The 25592-nt window shown below is 45.2% G+C and overlaps 2 protein-coding genes across 6 annotated transcripts in view; both read right to left on the minus strand.

Annotated features, from left to right (window-relative positions):
* The window catches only part of NAP1L4 (nucleosome assembly protein 1 like 4), a 31032-nt gene extending 24775 nt beyond the window's left edge, over positions 1-6257 (minus strand). For all 3 annotated transcript variants that reach the window (XR_012787624.1, XM_075567656.1, XM_075567657.1), the window contains exon 1: positions 6104-6257. The gene's annotated coding sequence lies outside the window, so the exon portion shown is untranslated. The remainder of the gene's footprint in view (positions 1-6103) is intronic.
* A 15228-nt stretch (positions 6258-21485) lies between these two features.
* Positions 21486-25592, minus strand: part of CARS1 (cysteinyl-tRNA synthetase 1) — a 58119-nt gene continuing 54012 nt past the window's right edge. For all 3 annotated transcript variants that reach the window (XM_075567660.1, XM_075567658.1, XM_075567659.1), the window contains 3 exons: positions 25005-25064; positions 22680-22763; positions 21486-21921 (listed from right to left, as the gene is read on the minus strand). In XM_075567660.1, the coding sequence (XP_075423775.1) occupies positions 21787-21921; positions 22680-22763; positions 25005-25064 (279 nt within the window). In that variant the 3' untranslated portion in view covers positions 21486-21786. The remainder of the gene's footprint in view (positions 21922-22679; positions 22764-25004; positions 25065-25592) is intronic.

Here is a 25592-nt window from a genome sequence, read left to right on the forward strand (position 1 = left end):
GGGCTACGCACACCCTCACACCGCGGACCGCCAGGCACCATCCCGCCTCAAACACTCCACCCGCCGCGCCTCCCTCCACGCACCACCTCACGCGCCCTCCAGCCTCCCACCCTAGCGGGAGACCCGCAGCCTCACACCCTGCACCCGCCGCGAGAGTGATGTGCGGTGCAGGTGGGGAGGAGAGTCATGCGAGGTGCAGGGGGGGGGGGGGAGAGTCATGTGAGGTGCAGGGGGGGGAGTCATGTGAAGTGCAGGGGGGGAGGGGAGAGTGATGTGAGGTGCAGGGATGGGGAGAGTGATGTGAGGTGCAGGGGGGGGGAGATTGATGTGAGGTGCAAGGGTGAACGGGGGAGAAAGAGGGGGCAGAGATATGAAGGGGGAGAAAGAGAGAGGGGAGCGGAGAGAGAAACCCCGGGTATACCAGCTAGTTTTAAAATAAAGAACAGATGGGATACCAGCACTCCTAACAAAATTAGAAAATGTGAACAATGCAATTGGGAATGATTATTAGGGAGCCATCTCTGAATCACTGGCCCACCTTATTCAGTTGTTTTGTGACCATTTTAAAAGTAAAATGATATCAAGTCTTGCAGCACCATATTAAACATACAATTATATTTTAATACTTCAAGTCAGTACCCAGTTGAACTGACTACAGCTCCTGGACAAGTCCTCTGATGGATCCAACCTTGCCCTGCACCCAAAGCTCTCTACCTTCCAGTAGCACCAGCTTGAACCACAGTGGCCTTCGGAACCCCAACTTCAGCCTTGGGGGTGGGTGGAATGGCTAATTCCTTTACAGAGTCTTTCGGAGAGGAAAGTTTTTTTTTTTAATGTCCTCCATTTACGTGAACTATTGTACAGTATTGAACATTGGTGGAAGGATACAGTAACTTTTTTTAAACAACGTAGAGCATGTCAAATCCTGCAGTATGAAATAAAGCTTCTAAAACTCCAAACCCACAAAATATAATTAGAAAACAATTTAGCATATAATAATCTCCTCAGAACAGGGCATTACTTGGCCATTAATGCCCTGTAAACGCCATCTAGGTCATTAATGGCCAGGTAATGCCCTCTTGAGAGTGGATCACTTGTTGTGAGTAGTTAATACCAAAATGTATGAACTACGCCAATCATTAAAATAAAGGCAAAGACGGAAGACCGTGAATACAAAGGACTAAAATGTAAAGCAACATTACAAAGCTAGGTGGTGGCAATACCATTATTCAAAATCAAGTCCTCCATTTTTATTCATATTTTAATGCAGAACAAACTCCCCAATCCTTCCAGGCTTGTTAACAGCATTGGGTGAGGTGATGCAAATCAGCAAAAGAGCTGTTCAAAATGAATTTTCACAAGTTAGTGTAGTCTACATAAAAGCTTGCTGGACCAAACAGAGTTTATTCTGCACTGTTAACAAAGTTGACAGATCTAATTTTAAAAGAAGGGCATGGACGCATGAATTTACAAGTTTAACAACCTAACTGATATACCATTTTGACTAAACTTATCTGGTAATGAAGAAGTTAAACACCTGGGGAAAAAAGCGTTAAAAAAAAAAAAAAAGTAGATTTGGGACAGAATTTTTTATTTTATTTTTTAAGTTATGTTCCTATTGTTATTGTTATGTAAAGTATTGTTCATCCTCAATTAGAATGTTCTCCAACGAACAAATGAACATATTGCTGCCATTGAATTTAGTGGATGAACAGCACCTTCTATATTTCAAGGAGAGGATGCCATGTATGTGTCATGATGGGAAGTGTACTTGGATAAGGGAAAGGAATGGGTATTACAAAAGGTAGAATAAGGCAACATCTATATAGGGAATAAAACAAATTAAGCAAACATTTTAAACTCCCAGGTTCTGTTTATGTAGGTCTCCTCCGATTTGCTTCATTTCATTATCCTCCAAAACACAATGCCTTTTTATTTGAACAGACTTTTGGTTGATATTTTCTGCTAAACAGCAACCTTAACTTGCTGAAACCTGTGAGACAGAGGTTTAATTGCTAAAGTACTCAGAGATAGGAGACGTGATAAACGTGCTATACATGTTATGGGGATCATGTCCTGACAACTCATGTTATGCAACTGTTGAGTTCACATTGAGTTCTTTGCCAAGAGAACGTCTAACTTTTCTAGTCAGTGTTTGGATGAGTACAACAACATTACGATACTTGCAGTGCTCCTACATGGAATCAAATTTCAATAGTCACACGCCAATAAAAGTTTTTTGCTTGCAAATAATGTTTTATTGTATTTCATGAGTCCTAGCGTGGTCATTATTAAAATCGAGGCTCTCTTTTGTGGGCCACCATAATCTACAAATATTCACAATTTGAGTATAAACATGCGAACAGGTTAAGTTTGTCACTTAAGCTTCAAATACGATGACACAAAGTACCTAGCAACAGGCTCAGCGCAAACACATTACACAGCTTTCCCTACAGCTATTTTACTTTTGGATGCGTCAGCGTGAGCTTGGTTGCTGACTCAACAACATTCTGTAGCCATCAGTGGGCTACAAACCAGATATACACAAAGTTATGAAAGAGGAGGAGAGGGAGAGAGCATGCATAAGATTAATGATAACTTGAAAGGGATTCTACCGACAGCACTGGCACAACTGATGTAAGAGGGCAAACCTTCTCAATTCTGTCACTGCAAGAAGAAGCTCATTTCCAAACTCACTCTTGCACGCATGAGTTGCCACCACTGACTTCAGTAGGACAACTTCTAACCCAGACACATCTCTGCCAATAAGAGCATGTCATGGTCACGATCTTACTGTTCCACCTATTGACATCTGTGTGATCATGCACTTCAAAAATTAGAAAAATAACACTTCCGGTGGGATTAATAGTTGTGACCAAAGGAATGGTGCTTTTGAAGCTCAAAAAATAGGGGTAAGACCATGGCGAGACTAAACAATTACTTACAGCCCCAAAGTGCTCGCTCACTGGACTCCTTATTAGGCAACGATAAAATTATTTTGTTAAAACGTAAATTTGTCTATATATCAGGAGCATCAAATCTCACTAAGTTTAATTACTGACAGCTATTGGGCATAATAAAGGAGAAAGGAGCTACGGTTGTAGGAAACGGGTAAATGTATACACCTTAGCACGGCAGGATCATAACCCCGAGCTCCCCTTGACACAGAAAAATCACTAGGGCTGGCACTGTGGTGCCCGATCCCCCAAATATGGTTTGTGCCTAGGGGAAATAATGACTGGAGCTCAGAGTGAAGACCACTTAGGCCCGGGCCATAGAGGGGTGAGGCGATCCGAGCCGCACTGAGGCTCGCCTGCTGAAATCTGGGCGATTTCATGCCCATACAGGCGAGCCAGCGGGAGCGATCGGAGCCGGGGGGAGGTGGTTGGAGGCGGGGCAGTGACGTCGCTGGGCCAATCACCCGCGACACACTGCCGTCGACGTCGCCGTGACGTTGACTGTGCTGTGATTGGAGGTTTTCAGCCGACAGCGCGCTGAAAAACAGCTTGACGCTCGGCTGAAACCTCCATCTCGTTAGCACGCCTGCGGACGCTCGCGTGAGCCCCCTCTCAAGGCATCCTCATTGAGGATGCAAGGGCTCAGCGCGGAGCGTCCGCACGCCTCAGCACGGCCTGTCCGTCTATGGACTCGGCCTTAGAGACATCAAGTTCCTGATGTCATGGGGCAGATTTGGGCCATGTGATTGCAACATTAACATTTATTTCACTCTGCATCTTACTTTTGCAAGCCTGTGTCGGTACAGATGGTCTTCATGCACCCACATTGACTATACAACGATAGTATTGTTTGGCCCCTCAAGAGCCTTTTCCAGGTCTCAGACAAACCAGATATGTCGTAATACACAACAGGAGTATGCAATTTGCTCCATAATACAAAGCAAACATTTCCAAACAGTGTCAAAGTGGCAATTTGAACTAGGCAGACGGGCACACACTTTAGCTCCTGTGGACTGTCTAATAGAAAAGCAGGTGGGTAAGTCCCCTTCTACTGATCCCATTGGACCATAAATAGAAGGAAGGATTAATTACAGGGATGAGTGTGAGGTATACAACGCCTGTGGACTGGCTAAGCAATAGGTGAGCTGATGGGCGAGTTTCCAAACCCCAGCATTGTTACCAATAGGATCATATGGGTGTGTGGGCATAAGGGATTGTGTCATGGGCAGCAGTGTGAGGAGAAAATGAAAAAGCAGGGAACCAATTAATGGTAGCACCCCAAAATGTAACACCTACTGATCCGCCTATGGCAGAGGGAAAGTATTATTTACAAGGGAGCTTGAGGTAAATGGCACGTGTGGACTGACCAAGTAAAATGGGTGAGCCCCCAAATTCCAACATTGTTACTGACCCTGGTAGCATATGGAGGGGGAAGGAGGTCTGTATTTAGAAGGAAAAAAAACAAAATAAAAAGTGGGGGTCATGGGCAGAAGTGTGAGGTAAATAACACCGGTAGACAGGCTAATAGGCGAACTGATGGGTGCTCCCCAAAAACGTAGCACTGCTACAGTGTCCACGGCTGTGTATCAGGTGGAGGGTGTGTGTCCACGGCTGTGTATCAGGTGGAGGGTGTGTGTCCACGGCTGTGTATCAGGTGGAGGGTGTGTGTCCACGGCTGTGTATCAGGTGGAGGGTGTGTGTCCACGGCTGTGTATCAGGTGGAGGGTGTGTGTCCACGGCTGTGTATCAGGTGGAGGGTGTGTGTCCACGGCTGTGTATCAGGTGGAGGGTGTGTGTCCACGGCTGTGTATCAGGTGGAGGGTGTGTGTCCACGGCTGTGTATCAGGTGGAGGGTGTGTGTCCACGGCTGTGTATCAGGTGGAGGGTGTGTGTCCACGGCTGTGTATCAGGTGGAGGGTGTGTGTACACGGCTGTGTATCAGGTGGAGGGTGTGTGTACATGGCTGTGTATCAGGTGGAGGGTGTGTGTCCAAGGCTGTGTATCAGGTGAAGGGTGTGTCCCCATGGCTGTGTATCAGGTGGAGGGTGTGTGTACATGGCTGTATATCAGGTGGAGGGTGTGTGTACATTGCTGTGTATCAGGTGGAGGGTGTGTCTACGGCTGTGTATCAGGTGGAGGGTGTGTGTCCATGGCTGTGTATCAGGTGGAGGGTGTGTGTCCATGGCTGTGTATCAGGTGGAGGGTGTGTGTCCATGGCTGTGTATCAGGTGGAGGGTGTGTGTCCATGGCTGTATATCAGGTGGAGGGTGTGTGTCCAAGGCTGTGTATCAGGTGAAGGGTGTGTGTCCACGGCTGTGTATCAGGTGGAGGGTGTGTGTCCACGGCTGTATATCAGGTGGAGGGTGTGTGTACAAGGCTGTGTATCAGGTGAAGGGTGTGTGTCCATGGCTGTGTATCAGGTGGAGGGTGTGTGTACAAGGCTGTGTATCAGGTGACGGGTGTGTGTCCACGGGTGTGTGTCCACGGCTGTGTATCAGGTGGAGGGTGTGTGTACACGGCTGTATATCAGGTTGAGGGTGTGTGTACAAGGCTGTATATCAGGTGGAGGGTGTGTGTACAAGGCTGTGTATCAGGTGGAGGGTGTGTGTCCAAGGCTGTGTATCAGGTGACGGGTGTGTGTCCACGCCTGTGTATCAGGGGCAGCAGTGAGGGAGCTGATACCAGGGGACTATAAAGTGGGTGCACCCCCAAAACTACTGATCCCGTTGGCGCCTAAGGGAAGCCAGGCTTTGTGCGCTGCAGGGCGGGTGTGAGGTGGTAGGACACTCCCAGGCACAGCGGGTACAACGGCTCCGGCCTAACGTTACATGCCATGCTCCAAGCGAGATAGTGCCCCACCCGCCGCCAAATAACCCTGCAGCCCCGCTCCCCCTCAACCACCAAACTCTCCCCGCCGCCACACGCCGAGCCTGGCCCTCCCGCCGCCGTCGCTACACGCCGAGCCTGGCCCTCCCGCCGCCGCTACTCGCCCGGCCCTCCCGCCGCCGCTACACGCCCGGCCCTCCCGCCGCCGCTAAACGCCGGACCTCCCACCACACATCGAGCCCGGCCCTGCTGCTGCGTCTACCGCCGCCACACCGAACCCGGCCCTCCCGTCAACGGACACTGCGCACGCGACCACTCACCTGCCCGCCACAGATCTCCCTCACACAACACGCGCGTCCCTAGCAGGCACAAGTCAATGACCTCTGCGCCCGTTGGCTGGAGGCCGCGCTGACGAAAGCAGCAAGGCACACGCTGATTGGACAGGGAGGTGCTAAGGTATTTCCACGCTGTCTTGCTGTTGACTCCAGTTCTTCTTCTTGCGTGTGCTGGAGCCGGGGAGGTCACGGGGGGGGGAGGGGGGTGTGCGCCTCCCTGTACGCCTCCCTGTACGCCTCCCTGTACGCCTCCCTGGGCTGAGCCTGGCGCAGTTTACATATGTCATGTGAAAAAGCTCATTCAAATAAAAGCTGTATCTGTGAAGTGTCTACACACACAGTGACACAGACACACAGTGTTACACACACACACACTAATAATCAATAACTGTGTTCATTATTGGCCTTGGTGCAGTGTGCTTGTGTCCTGTAAAACAACACTTTTAAATAAAATCTGCGAATATTTGGATCACTGGTGAGTACAGGCATTATCTCTTAGGCCTCATCAAGGGGGCCATTGCTGCAATGTGTGTGGCCAGCGTGAGCGTGCGCATGCATGTGACACACACACACAGTGATACGCACGGTGCTTAGGCTGCGAACCCACTGCGGCCGGCGGGGCGCGCGGCCGCGAACCACCAGACCCTTGTCCGAGTGGTCCCTGCCCCGCTGCCTCCTTCCGACAGGGCTGACTACGTACTGTGACGCGTCAGCCGGCCGATGCTGCAAGAATCTTGTGAATTTCGGCGTTGACGCGTCACGTGGTACGCGAGTCAGCCAATGGGGAGGAGGGGAGGGAAGGAGCTACGATCAGAGCCCGCCCCACTCCCGCCCCTCTCCGGCTCCCTACAGACCGCATATCGCGGTCTGTGTCTGTCAGCGCCCCGCCTGTCTGCAGTGCGGGCGCGCTGACTGAGGGAGCGGGGCCTTAGCTGCTTGCAGAGGCAAGCGAATTTGATTATGCCGCTCGCTGGTGCGTCACGTGTGCGGTTTGCACCAATGAGGGCGAACCAGCTCCATGACATCATGCCCCCCCCGCCCCTCCCACGTGCAACTTGCTGGCCATAAATTGCCCGGCCTAGAAGAGTGCGTGGCGTCACCGCGCTCAAGCGCCAGCGCGCTCCCTGCCTGGCCGCAGCTTAGGCCTCATCCATGCTGCTTGCTTGTGCGAGAGAGCTGCTCGATGAATCACATTGGGTTAATGTGATCGTTTATGGTGCACATGCGTGAGCGAGCACGTGAGCGTTGGCCGGAGAGCTGCTTGCCCAGAAAAATCATTTTGTATTTGCAGCGTGACGGCTGGGTCACTCTGACTGCAGTCACCTTCCGCTCATCCTCTCCACTCAGCACTCGCGTCAAGTCTCGCGTCTCCTCACTGCTCCCGGCCACCGTCCACCCCACTCAGCACTAGCACGTCCCGCCGGCAGCCGCCGCCGCAGCCCTCACGCTTCCCACCGGCACCCGCAGGCCGCGGGTCTCCCGCCGCACTCTAGAGAGTGGTAATATCGGACACATACGTGTCCGGTCTTACCTCAGCTTTATCAATATTTATCGTGCTCTCAAGAATTGCTTGTTTCTATTAATTTATGAATTGATTTGGATGAAATAACTACGAGATGAATTCTCATTTAAGATATATAAATCATATATCTGACTGTGCTGGGTTCAAAATAACTCACGTTCTTTATACTAAGTTTCATAATGATCTGGCTTAAACCTCAAAAGTTACATTGAATATATACATGCTATTTACAATTCCAGTGAGATAATGCTGGATTTGGATTAAATATCTACCGTGCTTGTTATTTTCTTACACAAGCTCAATATACAGTAGCAGTATTGCTTTAAGATTAGATTCCATGAGAAACTTTTCTCAAGCAGATTGTATTTTTTTCTTACCATGTAACTTTTAGTCTCTCATGGGCTTGAGCCTTTTTAGTTAGAACTTTGCTACACTTACCATTTTCTTTCAATATGTGGTTTGCTTTGTGAAGCTGCTTATGTTTCTCCTTTCTATGTGTCCTTTAAATGTGGTGTTTACCGTTATGGTTAACACTATATTATCAGCATTGCTGGTATGATTTACACCAGGGGAGCGCAAACTTTTACTGCTGCGCCCCCCTGTCTGGCCTGCTCCGGAGCTCGCGCCCCCACTCCTACCTTGCAGCTGCGTCAAATGACGCTCCGGGGTCATGTAATGTCAGGTCACGTGACCTGCAGCGTCACTTGACGCCTGTGACGTCACATGACCCAAATGACGCCGCATTGCCATGGAGACGCGTCAGAGCGTCCGAATCCCGGTAAGTTTTATTGTTACAGAGGCCTCACGCGATCCCCCAGCATTTCATTTAAATCTTTCAAAAAAAAATTTCATTTCATTTAAACCCCCAGAAAAATCTCCCGGCCCCCCCAGAAAAATCTCCCGCCCGCCCCGTTTGCGCACCGCTGATTTACACCATTGTCCTATGATACTTGCTAGATTGTATGAAACCATTTATTATCATTTGGTTTTGGTCAATATAATGTGATTGTGACGGTGACTTTGTAACAGGCTATTAATAATACACACCAAATATAATTGGGTTGAACTGAACGAGACTTAGATATAAAATATAATTTATTCCTTGAAAAAGGTGAACACAACAGATTATACAAATAACAGACAAAATATAGACACTCACTTAAGATGGAAATGATGAAATAGTCAGAAATCGTGACTAGCAGTTCATACAGCAATCTTGAAAATCACAAAAGACATGAAAGACAATAGCCTTAGGCTGAGCCTGGTTCTTATACAATTATTTCCCATTGAACACAACCTAAACCCAGCCCCTCTCATAAATCAGTGGTGAGGTTGGCAGTTTTCCTCAGAGTAAAACTCCTCCCACCCAAGGACGTTTAAAAACTGCTTTTCCTATCTAAATAACTTCATAACTTCAGTTCAGTAGTACTTACCGGCACGCGAGCGATATTAATACAGTCCGGCCCATGACGCTCCCAACGAGACTAAATATTACCGTGTAATACTAAAATTAAGAGAGATATTAATATCTGTCTCTTAGGACCTGCTAGACATCATGTGTCTGTAATCGTTATTTGCGGCTCGGTCCCCCGGTTACACATATGTAATTTTTAGCACGTTCAGCCGAGGACATCTCATGGTATTCTTATATTTAATAAGGTCACTCATTCTGATATCTCCTTGGGTAACCGCACCCCTGGCCCCCATAACCCTTGGTCAATAAATCCTTTGAAGCAGGGACTCCTGTGTAGAGAACATTTGTCACAGGTGCTAGATTTCATACCCAATGCCCCAGACATGGGCCTAGCTGTCTCTACCAGCAAGATGTGTTAACATACACCAAACCCCCTCTGTACTTTTCACACCCAACTTCAATCAAGTCTGTTGAAGCCCAGATATTTCCGAAAAGACACCACATATTTGTATTTTCCTAAACTGCAGCTCATTAACCCCTTAAGCCTCCCGCATCAATCCCAGTGTATGTGTTGGTGCAAATACTGGAACAGAAACAATACATTTTTACAGGGGAATATACATTAGGATGCTGAAGCCAGGTAAAAACACATTACTGGACCACACCCCTTGCTTCCCAGGTGAGCGTAGAGGGGGGCCAATTGGGGTGTAACCCCTTTAATCCCGGGCCAGACCCTCTCTATCATGACAGTGATACTTTTTGTAATTCTTACCAAATGATGTCCCATATGTTATGTTACATCTTGTCACAAGGATCATTATATATAATCTTAGTATCAGGTGTTTTCACCCCAACAAACGCCTACTATGTATGTTTATGCCATCTTTAGATGATTACATTTCATTATAATCAGATGTTTCTGATGTAGAAGGAGGGGCTATATAACTTACCTGTGTTCTGACCCCAGTATACTCCTTGAGAAAGCGCTCTTAGCGTGAAACGCGTGGGAGATTTCCGTTTTTGTTCCCAGTATATTCTATGATTTTTAATATGTAGTTCAATACACTTTTTTATTTTTTCACTTACCCGGTGAGTTGTTGATGCATTTTTTCCTGGGTTCGCTGTCCCACCGATCCTCCGCTGCTTCATTGTACCTGGCAATCCTAGCCCATGACTCTCATCAGGGGTGCGCAAACTGTGCGGCGCAAGATTTTCAGGGGTGGGGGGGGGGTGCGGCACTTACAGAGGCCCGGCGTTCTTCCCCAATGCATTTAAATTAAATACCGGGGGAGCGCGCGCAAGGCCTCTGTAACTCACCTACCTTGTCTCCAGCGGCTTATGGCGACTCGTTACCATGGCAACACAGCATGAAATACTTCCGTAGGGTCACATCATGCCACGTTGCCATGGCAGCACAATGTCACATGACATCGTGATGTCAGAAGACGCTGGACCAAAGGTAAGAGAGGAGCCGGCAGAGGGGCACGGACTAAAAAGTTTGTGCACCCGACTAATATAACGGCGGGAATATTTTTTTAAATATAGAATACTAAATAAATGTTTTATTTTGTTTCTATTGTCTACAAATGTCATGGGGAAAAAAAACGTTATATTTTTGAAGCAGAAAATCCAAGAAATGTGTTATTTGGCTTCTATTGGTCTTAATGCAGTTCAGATATGTCATGTGAAAAAGCAGATTCAAATAAAAAAACTGAATCTGGGAAGTTTCTCCAAACACACAATTCAATAAATGTGTTATTTTTGTCTCTTGATCTTCTGATCTTGAGGCAGTCTTCTTAGAAAACAGCAAATCAAAATAAATCCGGTAAGATTTTTTAATTATAGAAAATGAAAGAATTGTTTATTTATAGCTCATGATCTTGATGCAGTCTACATATGCCATGTAAAACAGTCCATTACAGCAAGTAACAATATCTGTGACGTTCCTCTGAACATAGACAATTAAATATTTATTTTTTATTATTATTTATTTATAAAATGTTTTACCAGGAAGTAATACATTGAGTTACCTCTCATTTTCAAGTATGTCCTGGGCACAGTTATGATGTCAGATATATAGTTACAAATACATAGTTACATAGGAGAACAGGGTTACACATTATTTATAAAGACATTGCATGAACAGTTAAAGATTAAGTAAGTTATAGGCGTATGTAACAGTTACAGACCACATTAAAGCTGCAGTTCAGTCAATATCCTGCATGTGTGTTTTTTTTAATAAATCAGTTCTGTAGTAAGAAAAAATACTTTTAGCATTTTCTGTTTTTAAAAAAACAACTTTGAAAGACCAATTTTCTTGTATTCTATTTTAACAGCCATTTGCTAAGGCACTGCCCATTCATGTCCTGTCACAAGCTCTGGCACACCCCTTTGTCAGCCCTGCCCTCCTTCTAGCACATGTCAGTGCAGGAGTGCTCATGAATATTCATGAGCTTCCACTGAGAGACAGAAGCAGAAGAAAAACATATGCCAGCTCTAATTATGTCACCAAATTTCGCCCATCAATACATGGAGAACGAATTGACTGGCAGCTATACAGTTCTTTAGGTAATTAGAGATTGCCCACATAAAACTATTGAAATAAAAAAAAAAATAAAAAAAATAAAAAGACTGAACTGCAGCTTTAAAATGTGAGACAGCACAGTTCTTTAGTTTTGAAAGAACTGGTGGTGGTTTTGAGAGTCTCAGGTAGATAGATCCAGTTTTGGGGTGCACGATATGAGGAGGAGCGGCCGGATACTTTGTTGAACCTTGGGACCATGAAAAGTCCCTTGGAGTCAGATCTCGGGTGATAAGTGCTGCGTGTGGTAGGGGTGAGGAGCTTGTTCAGAAAGACGGGTAGCTTGCCAAGGGGTTGGGGTTAGTGCCCGAGATAGACACATGTTGGGATCTGCCTGATAGGTAGGAATGAAACCACTTTAAAGCATGTTTCCCTATTCCAGAGCTCTGGAGTTTGTTAAGCAGGATAGCATGAACAGTATCAAAAGCCTTTGCAAAATCTAGGAATATTGCACCAGTGAGTTGTCTCCGTTCCATTCCACACTGGATCTCATTGCAAACTTTTAGCAGGGTAGTTACTGTGGAGTGTTTGGAATGAAAGCCAGATTAGAATTGGCTAGGGAAATTGGTTTTGGTATAGTAATCACTTAATTGGGTGTGACAACATTTTCCCATGACTTTGGATAGTATTGGGAGAAGAGAGATTGGCCTGTAGTTAGAAGTGTTTTTGTTCCCACTTTTGAAGGTTGGGACAACTCTGGCAGTTTTCCAGGTCTTAGGGATATGGCCTGCAGACAGGATAGAGTTGATTAAAGAAGCAATCAGTTTGGCAATGGCTGGGGCACCAAGTCGTAGGAACTTAGATTGCAGTAAATCAGGTCCACATTGGCTGCTCTGTTTTAATTTGAGGAGCACTTGTGTAATCTCTTCTTCAGATATTGGGACAAATTGAAAACTGTGAGCAGTGTTGGGAGAGGGTGGGGCTATAAAGGTACTCCTAGATTGAGCTTCTAATTTGTAGCTCGGGCTGCATTTCGCTAATAAATTAGTAGCTCACCCAACAAAGTTTTCATTGAATGCATTTGCAATGTCAGTGGGATTTGTCAGAATATTATCATCCTTACATGATTGTTGATGGCTAGAAGGCTGGAATATATTGTTAATAACTTTCCAGAAGTTTGCTGGATTTGATTTTTAGTCTGGTGAAGATTGTCAGAGTAATATTGGGCTTTTGCGTGTCTTGTTTGCCTTGTGCACGTATTCTTCCGGCATCTGTCGTTATTAAGATCCATGGTAGTGCCAGTTACTTTGTAGTTTTTCCACAAGGCACCCCTAAAGTGGTAGAGAGCTATAAGGTTGGTTGTAACCCACGGAAGGTGGGCCCCCCGTACCCTTATTCTGCGTAGTGGAGCATGGGTATCACAGAGTTTTAGGAACTCGGATTGGAAATAATCGAGCGTGGAATCGGGGGTCAGGTATTAAGTTGATTCTGTACCAAGGGCAGCTGCTAAGATCAGCCAGAAACTGTTGTGGGTTAAAGTTTCTAAATGTTCTAGTGAGGAGAACTTTAGGGCTTGATTGGGGCGGTCTGATTTTTCTTATACAGTACACTATTGCATGGTCACTGAAAATGGTCTATTTCCATGCACTTGAAATGTAAAAACAGCAAATTCAAATAACTGGGAATATTTTTTAAACAGAAAATCTATTGATCTTGATGCAGGCTACATACGTCATGTGAAAAAGCGAATTAAAAGGAAAAACTAGGACTTATAGTGCTGGCGACGCGACCGATGATGTCACCCGTCACCACCAGCGAAAGTTATAATTAGTTTTTTAGTGACTGTCACCAGTAACGTCACTAAAGGAGGCGGGCCGCACAATTTGATTGGTTTAGAGACAGTCTAATGTTGCAAGTCTCTAAAAAAAATCAAATTTAGCTGGCTTCCAAATTTTCAGTCGCTCCGTCGTCATTGCGCTTACGACGGAGTCAATTGATTTTGTTTTGGAGCGACGTAGCGTCGCAGTCGCCAGGCACTATAAGCGCAGCCTAAGCAATAACCTACATTTTTTTTTTGTCATAAATCAGTTCTGCACTATAAGAAAATACTTGTAGCATTAAAAAATGTATTATAATGTAACAAGCATTTTTAGTTTCTATAGTAACCATTTACAAAGTCACATCCCCTTCTGAAACAGGCTCTGGCACACCCCTTTTTGAGCCCTGCCATCTCTCAGGGAGAGGGGGAGAATAGGTGGTGATGCCATTTAATGGACCAATCAAGACACTTTTCAGAGATTAAACCAAATATATACTGTACTGAATTCAGAAATGAGGATTTTTTTTTTGCATTTATACAGCTCACAAAATAGAATATATTTTTCATGAAACCTGGAAGAATTACAGAAACTAGTAATTTAGACAACAATCCTTTTCCGGGATTTCAGGCAGTTTGCGGTCTATGCTGCAATGAACATTAGAGTGGATATTTCTCTGCAGTTTAAGTGTTCTATGTGCCTATATATAGCATTCATAACATCATGTATTATTTTTATTGGTACTACTAAAATATTTAGATCATTTAACAGCAATTATAAGTTTCCATCAGACAAAAAGAGGATTCGGTTCATGATGACCAGGATGTGTAGCGAATACATAAATGATCTAAGTAGAGAAACGTTGTAAGCGGACTAAAAGCAGCAGAGCAAGCAATGTCCTACAGGTGTGTGTGTGTGTGTGTGTGTTTTATTTAACTAAATCAGTTCTGTACTATGAGAAAATACTTGTAGCATTAAAAAAAAAAAAAAACACAACTCCGAAAGACATTTTTAATGCATTACAATGTAACAAGCATTTTTGGTTTCTATAGCAACCATTTACAAAGTCATATCCCCATGCTCTTCTGAAACAGGCTCTGGCACACCCTTTTTTGAGCCCTGCCCTCTCTCAGTGCACCAATTATATCTAGTGACTGCCTGGTCACATGCTCTTCCCCACAGAACTTTGCATCTTTGGTCCTCTTCTGCTGCACTGACAGCCATTTAGTGAAACCCCCAGGCGAATCTTCGGGCAATTTATTTAATTACTTATTGTGTGGATTGTATTGATGCACATATTAATGAGGGTGGAAAAATATGAAAACATTTTGAAATAAAAAAAAATAAAAACGGCAGCTTGGGACTGCTGCTTTAAGGGCTTTATTTTATGAGCCGAGGCAGCTGATTGGGTGGTTTTCAGCCAACATTTCCCATTGGGGTCAATAGGGAATTTCTTCTGGAAAAAGCCCCACTTTAGTTGATATAAGATCGATATAGAAAAAACTCCCAAGGCGGGTTACGTACAAAGATATGTATATTCTAAAAAGTTTCTGTGTCAACATTTTAGTGCTAAAAACGAATACAAAAACTTGTATAAAATGTACATCATATGAAGACATAAATCGCAATTTGTTTGTTTTAACCTAATTTAGACACATTTCATGTTGAATACATTGGTGCAATTTAAATGAAAGTACAATTACGTGTATTTTGGGTTAATAAAGATATAAGCGAACAAGTTCCAAATACCCCAATGTGGAGTCAAAACAGTCAGTGTGGAAAGGTGCTGGCCCATTTAAGTGTGGTCACACTCCCTAACACATATGTAGAAAAGGCAACACACCAGACCACAAAGCGAAGTTTCAGGCCCATACATACTGTGACAGCCCCAGAATGTTAGGCAGCCGTCTGTCCGATTTAAGGCAGAAAGTGAAAAATAAGGGAAGAAATGATCCATTACACAGTTTCACATTTGCTGAGACTGTGGGATGGAAACTCCAGGCCAGAGATTACAGGGGTTCTGGTTCTCACTCACCTGCTCTCCTAATTGAGGAAGAGGTATATATTACAATTAGGTTGGCTGCTTCAGTCTCGCTCAGAGCCTAGAGGCTGGGAGGACGCTGTACCCCAGGATCCAGTTCGGGGTAGACGGCCCCCCACATGTTGCAGCACCTGAGAATCTATTGGGACGCTGTCCCCATCTGACAGTGAAGGATTCAATATTATATCTGCGTGGTATTTAAAGTTGGTAACTGGCTTACTCGGCCAACATTGCAGATAGGGCTATGCATGTTAGTTAGGCTGAGTTTATAGTGGAGAGTGGCCGCGCTCTCCAGCGCTGATGCTCACCTCTCGCTTACCAAGCGGCTGCTTTTCATGTTCAGAGCGTGTGCTCTGGTAGGCGGGGCTTGTGGGGCGGAGGCGGGTCTGGAGGCGGGACAGGGATCTGTGTGATGGATATGTATGTATTATATGTATGTATGTATATATATGTATAATATATATAGGATATATAGAGATATATATATATTTTGGATATATCTATATATCACTAGCTGATATACCCAGCGTTGCCCGGGATGTAAATCCGTAATAGGTAGTATTATGTATAAATAGGGTAACAATAGGTTGACTATTTGGTGGAAAGGTTGTATAATAATGTTGAAAAGAAAGATGGAATAAAATGTAATACGATGTTGTTTAAAAATGGTTTATTGTAAACACACCACAGTACAATGTATATTTTGGTGACATAAATGATGTAAAATGTGAGGTGGGTGTGATCAGGTGTGAGGCGGCGGGTGGGTAGTGAGTGCTGGCTGTGGGTGAGAGTCCCGCTAGGGTGTGAGCGGGTGGGTGTGAGGCGGCGGGTGTCTGGTGAGTGCGGACGGCGGCTGGTCAGTGATGTCGGTGCGTAGGGGTGTGAGTGTGGCGAGTGGGTGTGAGGCGGGAGGCGGCGGGTGTCTGGTGAGTGCGGACGGTGGCTGGTCAGTGATGTCGGTGCGTAGGGGCGGGAGGTGGCAGGCGTGTGTCGAGTGGGTGAGAGGCGGCGGGTGTGTGTCGAGTGGGTGAGAGGCGGCATGTGTCTGGTGAGTGCGGTCGGCGGCTGTGGGGTGCAGGGGTGTGAGGCGGTGGGTGGGTGAAAGGCAGAGGCGGGAGGCGGCGTGAGGGGAAGGCAGGGGCGGGGGGGTGAGGGGAAGGCAGGGGCGGGGGGTGAGGGGCAGGCAGGGGGGAAAGGGGGTGTGAGTGTGTCAGTCAGTCACTGTGTGTGTTGGGCGGGGTCAAAAACGGCGCTGGGGGGGTCAAAAATGGAGCGGGGGGGCAAAAACAGAGCGGGGGTGCAGACAAAAACGGTGCTGGTTTTTGAATGGATTTATTGGGTAAGGATCAGTCAGATCAAAGTCAGATCAGGGAACAATGACCGCTCTCGGGTGCAAGTTAATTTCTGTGCTGCGCTCTGATTGGATGGCAGTGGGTGACGTGACCACACCTCCTCTCCAGCAAGCACAGAAACACAGATTTGCCTGTAGCTGGAAGCTGAGCGAGGTTCAGCAAGTGTGAGCAAGCAAGCGGAAGCTTTCACTCAGAATGACACCATAACATTTAATGGGTCTCTGAATATATGCTCAGCGCGCCTCAGCAAGCACTACGCCACTATAAACTCAGCCTTAGACTCCTGACAGGAGTAGATGTTATTTTTATGATTTCTTGTTTCTTAAAGAGACGGTGTCTAAAATGTTTAGTGTCACCAATAGAAAAATAAACCGCTGAAGGTTGAGGGCTGAGTGCCTCGTGTGTGTACACGTTTGTCCTTTTCTACAAATGAAACCCTAGAAGACTGTTGCGAAGAGCCTGGGCAAACAGCGGCGCTACACAAAGGGAGCCGTTTTTCACAATACCCTTTCATCACCTAGCTGATGAAAGGCCGTGTACAGGCCTGAAACGTCACTTTGTGGTATGTTCCTTTAACAATAAAGAAAACTTTTTCTTTAGTGGGCATCCTGAATCTGGCATCAAGGCAGTTACGAGTATGCAAGCCACACACAGTGCATCTATCACTAGTGACCAACCATCACTTTCTACCATGAATATTAAAGTCTACAACACTAATCCCCTAGCCTATGTGAGTAGTTACAACAGTAACACATCACATATACAAACAGTATTGCAGCCATAGCTATTCAGCCCATTGTGATGTTGCAACTGGTTTGACACTTTTGCAACAATTTAGTGGGCATCCTGAATCTGGCAATAAGTCAGTTACAAGTATGCAAGCCACACACAGTGCATCTATGGCAGTGGGATATTATATCCGCCATGCAGCAGTAATGAAGGGGTTAAGTGAGGAAACAGGCAATTTCACCTTGGCTATATAAACATACCTCTACACGCAGGGACCTCCCCCTACGTGCCCGAAGAAGCGTTCACTACGTGAAACGCGCGCGTCGGCATTTTCTCTCCTGCACACGCGGGAAGCCGGTTGATTCAAACACAACAGCTGATGGATATTGATCCGCGTTGCTAGACTTGCGGCTTCCCCCGGTGTGTATGTTCACCTAGGATCGCGGTGTGTTATTGTACCGCGGGATCCTATTACTTCAAGGGGTTTATTTTACTCACCTACAGGCAGGTCCTCGAGCATATCAGCGCTGATATAACCAAGATCAGCGCTGATATACAGTAGGGGACCATGCGACTCACAGGTAGACCGCCCCCCCCTATAAACTGGTATTAGGTATACATCTGTGATAAAGGGAAAGGGGGGTGGGGTGATCTTACAGTGATTCCATCCCATCAGTAACCCCATATATACCCGTTTTACTCATCAGCTGACACTGCTGGCACTTTGTCAGTGTACTCACCGGATATTGGCAGACTAGCTTTTGAGCAGTTAATAGCTGCTATGTGTATTTATTAGCGTCATCAACCTGTGTTGACACCAGCTGTAGCCACCACAAACACAGTGGAGGTTGCTTTAATATTAGCCGCCTCTTCAAATGCACCACATCACTCAGCCCTGGGAACAGTGACCATGAGTGTGTGCAAGGTTTTTTTCTGTGGATTCAAACAGAATGGTTAAAGTACGACTGGATATCACATTGCACTTAAAAGCTCAAGATTGATGCACCTATACCTTACTGATAATATAGGTGAGCTCTGTGGATTAAGAGAACACCCATAAACCCCACGACATTATCAGTATTACATATGGTGGTTTACATCAATCATTTCTCTGCAGTATAGGTGTCTCTGGTAAACATATCACACACCTGATTAATGCCAACTAACATATACCTTACCTTTTGTTTGCTTATTAGCCTGCGTTTCATTTCATTTGTGGGCACAATATGATTCCACCATAGACCTAGCACCATTAACGCTAGAGAGTTTATCAAGCAAGCAGCGCTATTTCAAGCAGGGGCAGATATGGTCTGATCTTTCGCTTGCTATGCCATAGAACAGTTACATTATTAGTATATCATCTGAGTGCGTAACACATGCACTGATACACTAATACTGAGATTACCCTCTTAGTGAGCTCCCATAGACCCATTTCCTATACCTTTTAGGAAGCTATAACATATAGCGCCTTGATCCCGAATATCTATAAGGGATCTTATTACTATATCTACCCACCTAATCTCGGATGGGTTATGAAGGATACAGCCAAGTGCTGTTGAAATACACCATTTAATTACGTTTTAACACCCTATTTTTTATTCTTGGTTATTAATAAAGTATTTTAAATTTACAATTCTACATTTGTTGTGATTGAGTGCTGGAAGACTGGGTTCTTTTTTCTCCCATATGATATAATCAGTCTACAACCAGTCAGCACCTCACTGTGGTTAGCATAACCTGTGCGGGTTTCTCTTGTGTGTAGCACTCAAAAAAAGGTTGGACATCTTTATAGGTAGGAAAGGTATACAGGGATATACCAAATAAGTATACATGGGTAGGATGTTGATCCAGGGATTAATCCAATTGCCAATTCTTGGAGTCAGGAAGGAATTTATTTTTCCCCTTATGAGAAATAATTAGATGATATGTCACTGGGGTTGTGTGTTTGCCTTCCTCTGGGTCAGTAAGTATAGATATAGGATAAAGTATCTGTTGTCTAAATTAAGCATAGGTTGAACTTGATGACGATGGACGTACAGCTTTTTTCAACCTTATCTACTATGTAACTATGTAACTTAAAGCAGCAATCCTGCTTTCCATTTTTTTAAAAATAGGATTGAAGCAGGCGGTATCTAGAACTGAACCCCATTACTTTCAGCTCCGGGAACCCCCAGGTCCACGAGAGTAGGAGGTGCAAATGTCCCAGTCACATGGGCCAATAGGAAGCCCCAAGGGATATGAAGTCACGGCTTCCTATTGGCCCACTTGACATTTGAAAGCTTCCATTTGCATACCCCACCCCCCTAATTCTGCACCATCATTAAGGCCGCGTTTATTGTGGCGACGGCACGTGCGAACAAGTCTCTTCTCGTAGAGGCTGCCGCGCGAGCGATGAAACGCGAGCGATTCTGGAGAAGACCCAGAATTGTCTTTGCCGCGTGACGGGCTGGGTCACGCGCGCGGTTCGGCCAATGAGGGCAAACTTCTCACGTGACGTCACAGCCACGCCTCCCCGGACCTCAGTGCAGGTTTTGCACGAGCGGCAGGCGCGCATGACATCACGCGAGCGGCAACTATAACCGCGGCTGTGAAGGTGTACCCAGGCCAGTAAATAAAGGTATTTGGCCCGGCTGGGTGCCCCAGAGCCATATTGGGGAATTGTGATTGTCAGCTCTGCAACCCAATCATGGCAGAAACACTGTGTCTTGTGATAACTGTATATGTATGTCTTATTATTCCAGGAGTGTTAAGCAGCGGACATTTCCCTGCTTCAGCACAGACCAGAATAGTAAGACCGGGCAGGTGAATTAATTACATTCAGGTCCCCCGGTTCTGCCCGCGAACCCCAGAACCAGGGGGGGGGGGGGGTTCAGAGTAAAGTGATTTCTAAGATTATGTGTATAACGGTGGCAGTGTGTTTGTGTAAGCGCAACAGGAAAAATGGTTCTAAAACCTAGCAGCTAGCAGCAGGCTTTTTGCTAACTTTCGCTGGGAAGTTCCTAGCGCTGTGCGATTTGCTGTGAGCACTGTTTGGGTAAAATCAGGAACTATCATGTTGTGCAATTTTTATAGAGTTTTATAAAAAACTGATGAATTAAACTCCCCCTATTTTAATTGCACCAACATGTTAGGCATATGGGGATTTTCCATCTAACACGCCAGAGAGAGTGGCTGCTCCAAGCTTCAAAGGCGATCCAGGATATGGAGGTGTTAAACCTTTTGTTAGCAACATTTTCAAAGGCGATCCAGGATATGGAGGTGTTAAACCTTTTGTTAGCAAGGAAGAGAATTTCAAAGCTACCCTGGCAAATGGCTGCTCTGCCCAGACTGAGCGGCGCCAGGTAGAGGGGACGGGCCCCATATGCTAAATGGTCAAGGTGCAAAGTTGGCTCATGCACAGAGCAGACTGAGAAGCCCCTCTGCCAGGTTTGCAAAGTAGTGGCAATTCCGTGATAGGGGGAAGGAATTATTCCCACGGAGTAGATTGGCTGCTTGGGTTAAGTATAGGCCTGTTTAGTGCATAAAAAAACCTGCAGCCCATCGGGGAAGGAGTTCCATCATGTAACAAGATTTGTCATGCAGTGAAAGATCCATCCTGTAACCAGACTTAACAGTGTAACTAGTACGTGTATTTTTCGTTGTAATTGTAAATCAAGCTATGTATGTTCATTCTGTAAATAAATTACAATTTATTTTATCTCTTGCTTTGCTCAATCAAAGGATCCGGGTATTTTGGTGTTAAAAGCATTGGTCTCCCGTGACAGCGGCCTAAGTCTTTAAGATTTTCTTCAAGTTGAACTTTGCAGATAATTTTGATGCACTCAGATCAGTGGCGGCTCTCACGGGGCCCAGGACTCTTGGTGGCCTATCCTCCCACTCATTTTAGCAGTAGGGCGGTGTTTCCCGGCAGTTCTACAAGGGCCCTTACATTACATTTTTTGAATGCTTGATATAGAAAGTATTCAGAAACATTATTTTATACAGAATTGTATTTGTAATAGACAGTACATTACAGAGGGTATCATTTGGTTGCACTTGATCATATATTTAGGGCCACATTTACCAAGTGGTGCTAAGCTGCAAGGCAACTCACAGGCTACTGAAGTGATTTAGATGTAATGTGCCCTACATAGTAGCATTGCTTAGTAAATATGGCCCTTCCTCAGTATTTGGATTTGAGCACGTCGCACATTCACAGTTGTATAAAGCATCGTCCGCACTCAAACCCTATTGTTCCAAGAGAGAAAAGAAGATATCCATCCGTGTGTGTGCTCAATTTGCATTTCCATTTTGAACCATGTGCACATATTCTTTGTACAATTTCTCTTGAGCTTCATAGAGTTTGCGGAGTTTTTTGGCTTGACCTTTGCTCAGTTCTTTTCCTTCTACATCATGCGTGGGGAACCCCTAAAAACACATACAATAGAAATTAAATGGAATTTAAGAGGACGAAAAGTGTCAACGTAGAGAACACGGTTTGGACGCACTGCTCTGTTCATTGGAGCTGTGGCATACGTAAGAACAATTTCTTACATCAGATGCAGTATGCTTGACTTACACAGAAAGTGATATTCATGTGCACCATGTAGCTCCTCCCCAACTCCTAATAACACTGCCCAAGGGGCAAAATTGGAGCAAAATGCCTTGATACATAGATTTAGGATGCAAATGCCCTGGTTTTGTTCCAAAATTGCCTTGACACATAGGAGTTTAATGATTCAAGGCAGAAATTGTGCAATTCTGGGGCAAAGATAGTGCACAAAATGTATCAAAGAAAAAAAATCCTATTGATTTCAACTGGACATTTTGCTTTGATACATACTGTGCACATATTTTGTCCCAAATTGGCTCCACAAGCCCCATAATCTTTATGGTTCAGACATACTGAAGACTTCAAAAAGGGAAACAGTCCATGATCAGCTCTGATCATGTCTGTCACTATCAGGGTATCTTTACCCGCTCACCACCTTGGCCTCAACTCGATTATTTTAGCCATCCCAATTCATGAAGAATATGAATCCCAACGCTGCCTTTCACCAGCGCCTCTGGCAGCGAAGGGTTAAAAGTGTTCAAGATTCACAAGTCACTGAGATTTTAACGCAGAAACGGTTTTAAAAGCTTTACCCAACAACAACAAAAAATAAAGCACATAAAGCAAATCTTACACTCTCATCAAACTTGGAATATTTGTCAGTCTCCGGTTTAAACATCTCACTTGGGCAGATCTTCATCTTGGCCAGTTTGGCCGCCTGTACAATAACGTTACAGGAGAGAGAATGAGCGGTCAGCAACCAAGTAAGGCAGCAATATACAATGTCCAAAAAAGACAACGTTAATAGAAGTTTTCTGAACGTGCGAGTTGTGTGGGGAATGCATTTGTGTGGGGAGCAAAGGAAAAAGCTGCACAGCACCAAAGTATGAACAACTTGACAAAGAGCCTGTGCGCGTGAAAAACGTTAGAGGTTTTTTTTTTTGTGCCTACTCTCCATCTTTGTTTCTATGTTGCCATCGGTCCAATAAGTTGCTTTTTATTCATTGTGATGTATCCCTTTTTCTTCATACCGCAGTGCGCCGCCTTCTCCCTCTTTGGGACTCCTTCCACTTATGAACAACTTCAAGCAGCAATCCCTGCTAACCATAGCCCCTGTTTTCTTACTGGATTGGAAAGGGCGGGTTCACCGTAGCTGAAGCGCGCTATTTTTAGGTCTGGGGATCCCCCAGTTTCTGAGAGACTCACTGGTGAAGTTACGCGTATTACTTCCTGTTTTTTTTGTAAGGGGATTTATGGTCCTGTCCAATAGGAAGCCACAACCAATGATGTTGCAGTTTCTTATTGGCCCAAGATGTGGCAGTTCTTTGGTTTGACCTGGAGGGAGATTTAAACTTGGTAGCTTCACCGGTAAGTACCTTATAAATCAGGGGTTACCTAGGGCTGAATATAGCACGGTTCAGCTCTGGGTAATCCCCCAATTTCAATCCTGCAAAAAATTGTATGTCCACAGGACACTAAAGAAAGGGGTTAATAAAGTTTGCTTCCTTAAGTAAAGGTTTCTGAGGATGGCTATATTTGTATTTGGTATATTTGCATTCAATGCAGTTTTTTGGGGGGGATGGGGGGGGGTAGTTTAAGCACTCCAACTACCCAATGATTTCAGCTTCTCTGGAAATGTTTTTATCTTTTCATTGGTGACCTTGAAAAACTGGATGTATGTCATTCAAACTCATGCCAGATTTTCACAAACTAACATTGATTATTTATTATTTTTTTAAAGGAGTGTTCTCTACAATAAAGGTTATTTTCTGTCTCTGCAGTGCCGCTTGTTCACGTTGGATTTAGGAGTGAATGGGAAATAGGCGCTTCCGGTTTTCTCTGGAAAGAAAAATGTCCCATGCAGAATGAGAATTAAAGATCGGGCTGTATCACCTGTAAAGCACAAAGTATACTTGAGGTTCTCCTTCAAACGACTTTTATTTTCTTAAGAAGTTTTGTGAAACTGTGCAGAAATTAGCAAATGTTTTCCATCTTTTTTTTACACTGTAAAACAGGACTGTCATATGCTTTTCTTGGGTCTACTTGGCGACCAACGAACACATAAGTAGGGCCCCGGCACCTTAAGGTAACCATTGCACTGCCTGTCAATTGTTGTCCACATGGTGCACCGCAGTAAGAAATCTGGGGCAAGATCGTTCAGTGATCAGCGGTGGTTGACAGCATATCGCTCCCCAGAATTCTAAGAATGGCGCGTCCCAATTGGATGGGGGCCGCCAGGACAAAAATAAGCAATGGATAGCCGACCTCCGTCATTTTATTTTCCTGGAGAGTCCATCCATGGCAGTGCCCACCAATGGGTTCATTTTCAATGGTGACTATTGCCATGAGGACAACCAGGAAAATAGGTTTGCACTGCATACATACATCTCACCTGCTCACAGCTGTTTCAAAAGGATGAACTCCATGGATATAAACATGCGTTTTTCAACTACAACTATCTGGGGGTCTATGTATCTAAACCAACGTGATGCAAATTTTGGGCCCCCGAAAAAATCTGCATTAAAGAAAAAAAATCCTATAGAAATCATTAGTAATTTTTCTTTGATACATCAGGTGCAATTGTGTTGCCCCAGAATTGCACCACTTTAGCCTGGATACACAGGCCCTGCCAGTATTGCACCACTTTAACCTGGATACAGAGGCCCTGTCAGTATTGCACCACTTTAGCCTGGATACACAGGCCCTGTCAGTATTGCACCACTTTAGCCTGGATACACAGGCCCTGCTAGTATTGCACCACTTTAGCCTGGATACACAGGCCCTGCCAGTATTGCACCACTTTAGCCTGGATACACAGGCCCTGCTAGTATTGCACCACTTTAGCCTGGATACACAGGCCCTGCCAGTATTGCACCACTTTAGCCTGGATACACAGGCCCTGCCAGTATTGCACCACTTTAGCCTGGATACACAGGCCCTGCTGTGTTAAAATATCTACCTCCTGCTCTTGCTTCTTTCTCGCAGCATCTTCTTTTTTCTGTCTCTTCTCTTCCTCAACCTGAAAAATAATAATCACCGGACAGTATTACCAGCAAAGCAGCTTCTTTACCATGAAACGATAGTATGCAATGTGAGACTTCTTTTAGTTTAAAGCAGCAGCAGTCATCTCCCCCTCTCCTCTCTCCCCCGCCCCCACAGTGGACCCCCTTTTGTACCAGGGCAGGACACAGCGTGTCCCCCAGGGCTGTAATGCGTTCATTTCAGCCTAGGGTTCCAAAAATACTTACTGGTAAAAGTCGCACTGATACGTCCTGGTATTTAAATCCACCGCGTCACGCAGGCCAATAGCGCGCCGAAACGGAGGACGCTGCAGCGTCCTGTTGGCCCGTGTGACACAGGAGATTTAAACCGCCGTTTCGTTTCATCTGGAGGACACAGGAACACGCTACTTTTACCGGGAAGTATCTTTGGAACTAGGGGGCTCCCAATTGCTGAAAAATCGCATGTTTCAGCTTTGGGGATCCCCCTCGTTCTCATCCTGATAATGAGAGAAAAAAGGGGGGTTAGCAAAAACCGTAGGCTGCTG

Source organism: Ascaphus truei, chromosome 12 (assembly GCF_040206685.1).
Source record: "Ascaphus truei isolate aAscTru1 chromosome 12, aAscTru1.hap1, whole genome shotgun sequence".
NCBI lineage: Eukaryota > Metazoa > Chordata > Amphibia > Anura > Ascaphidae > Ascaphus > Ascaphus truei.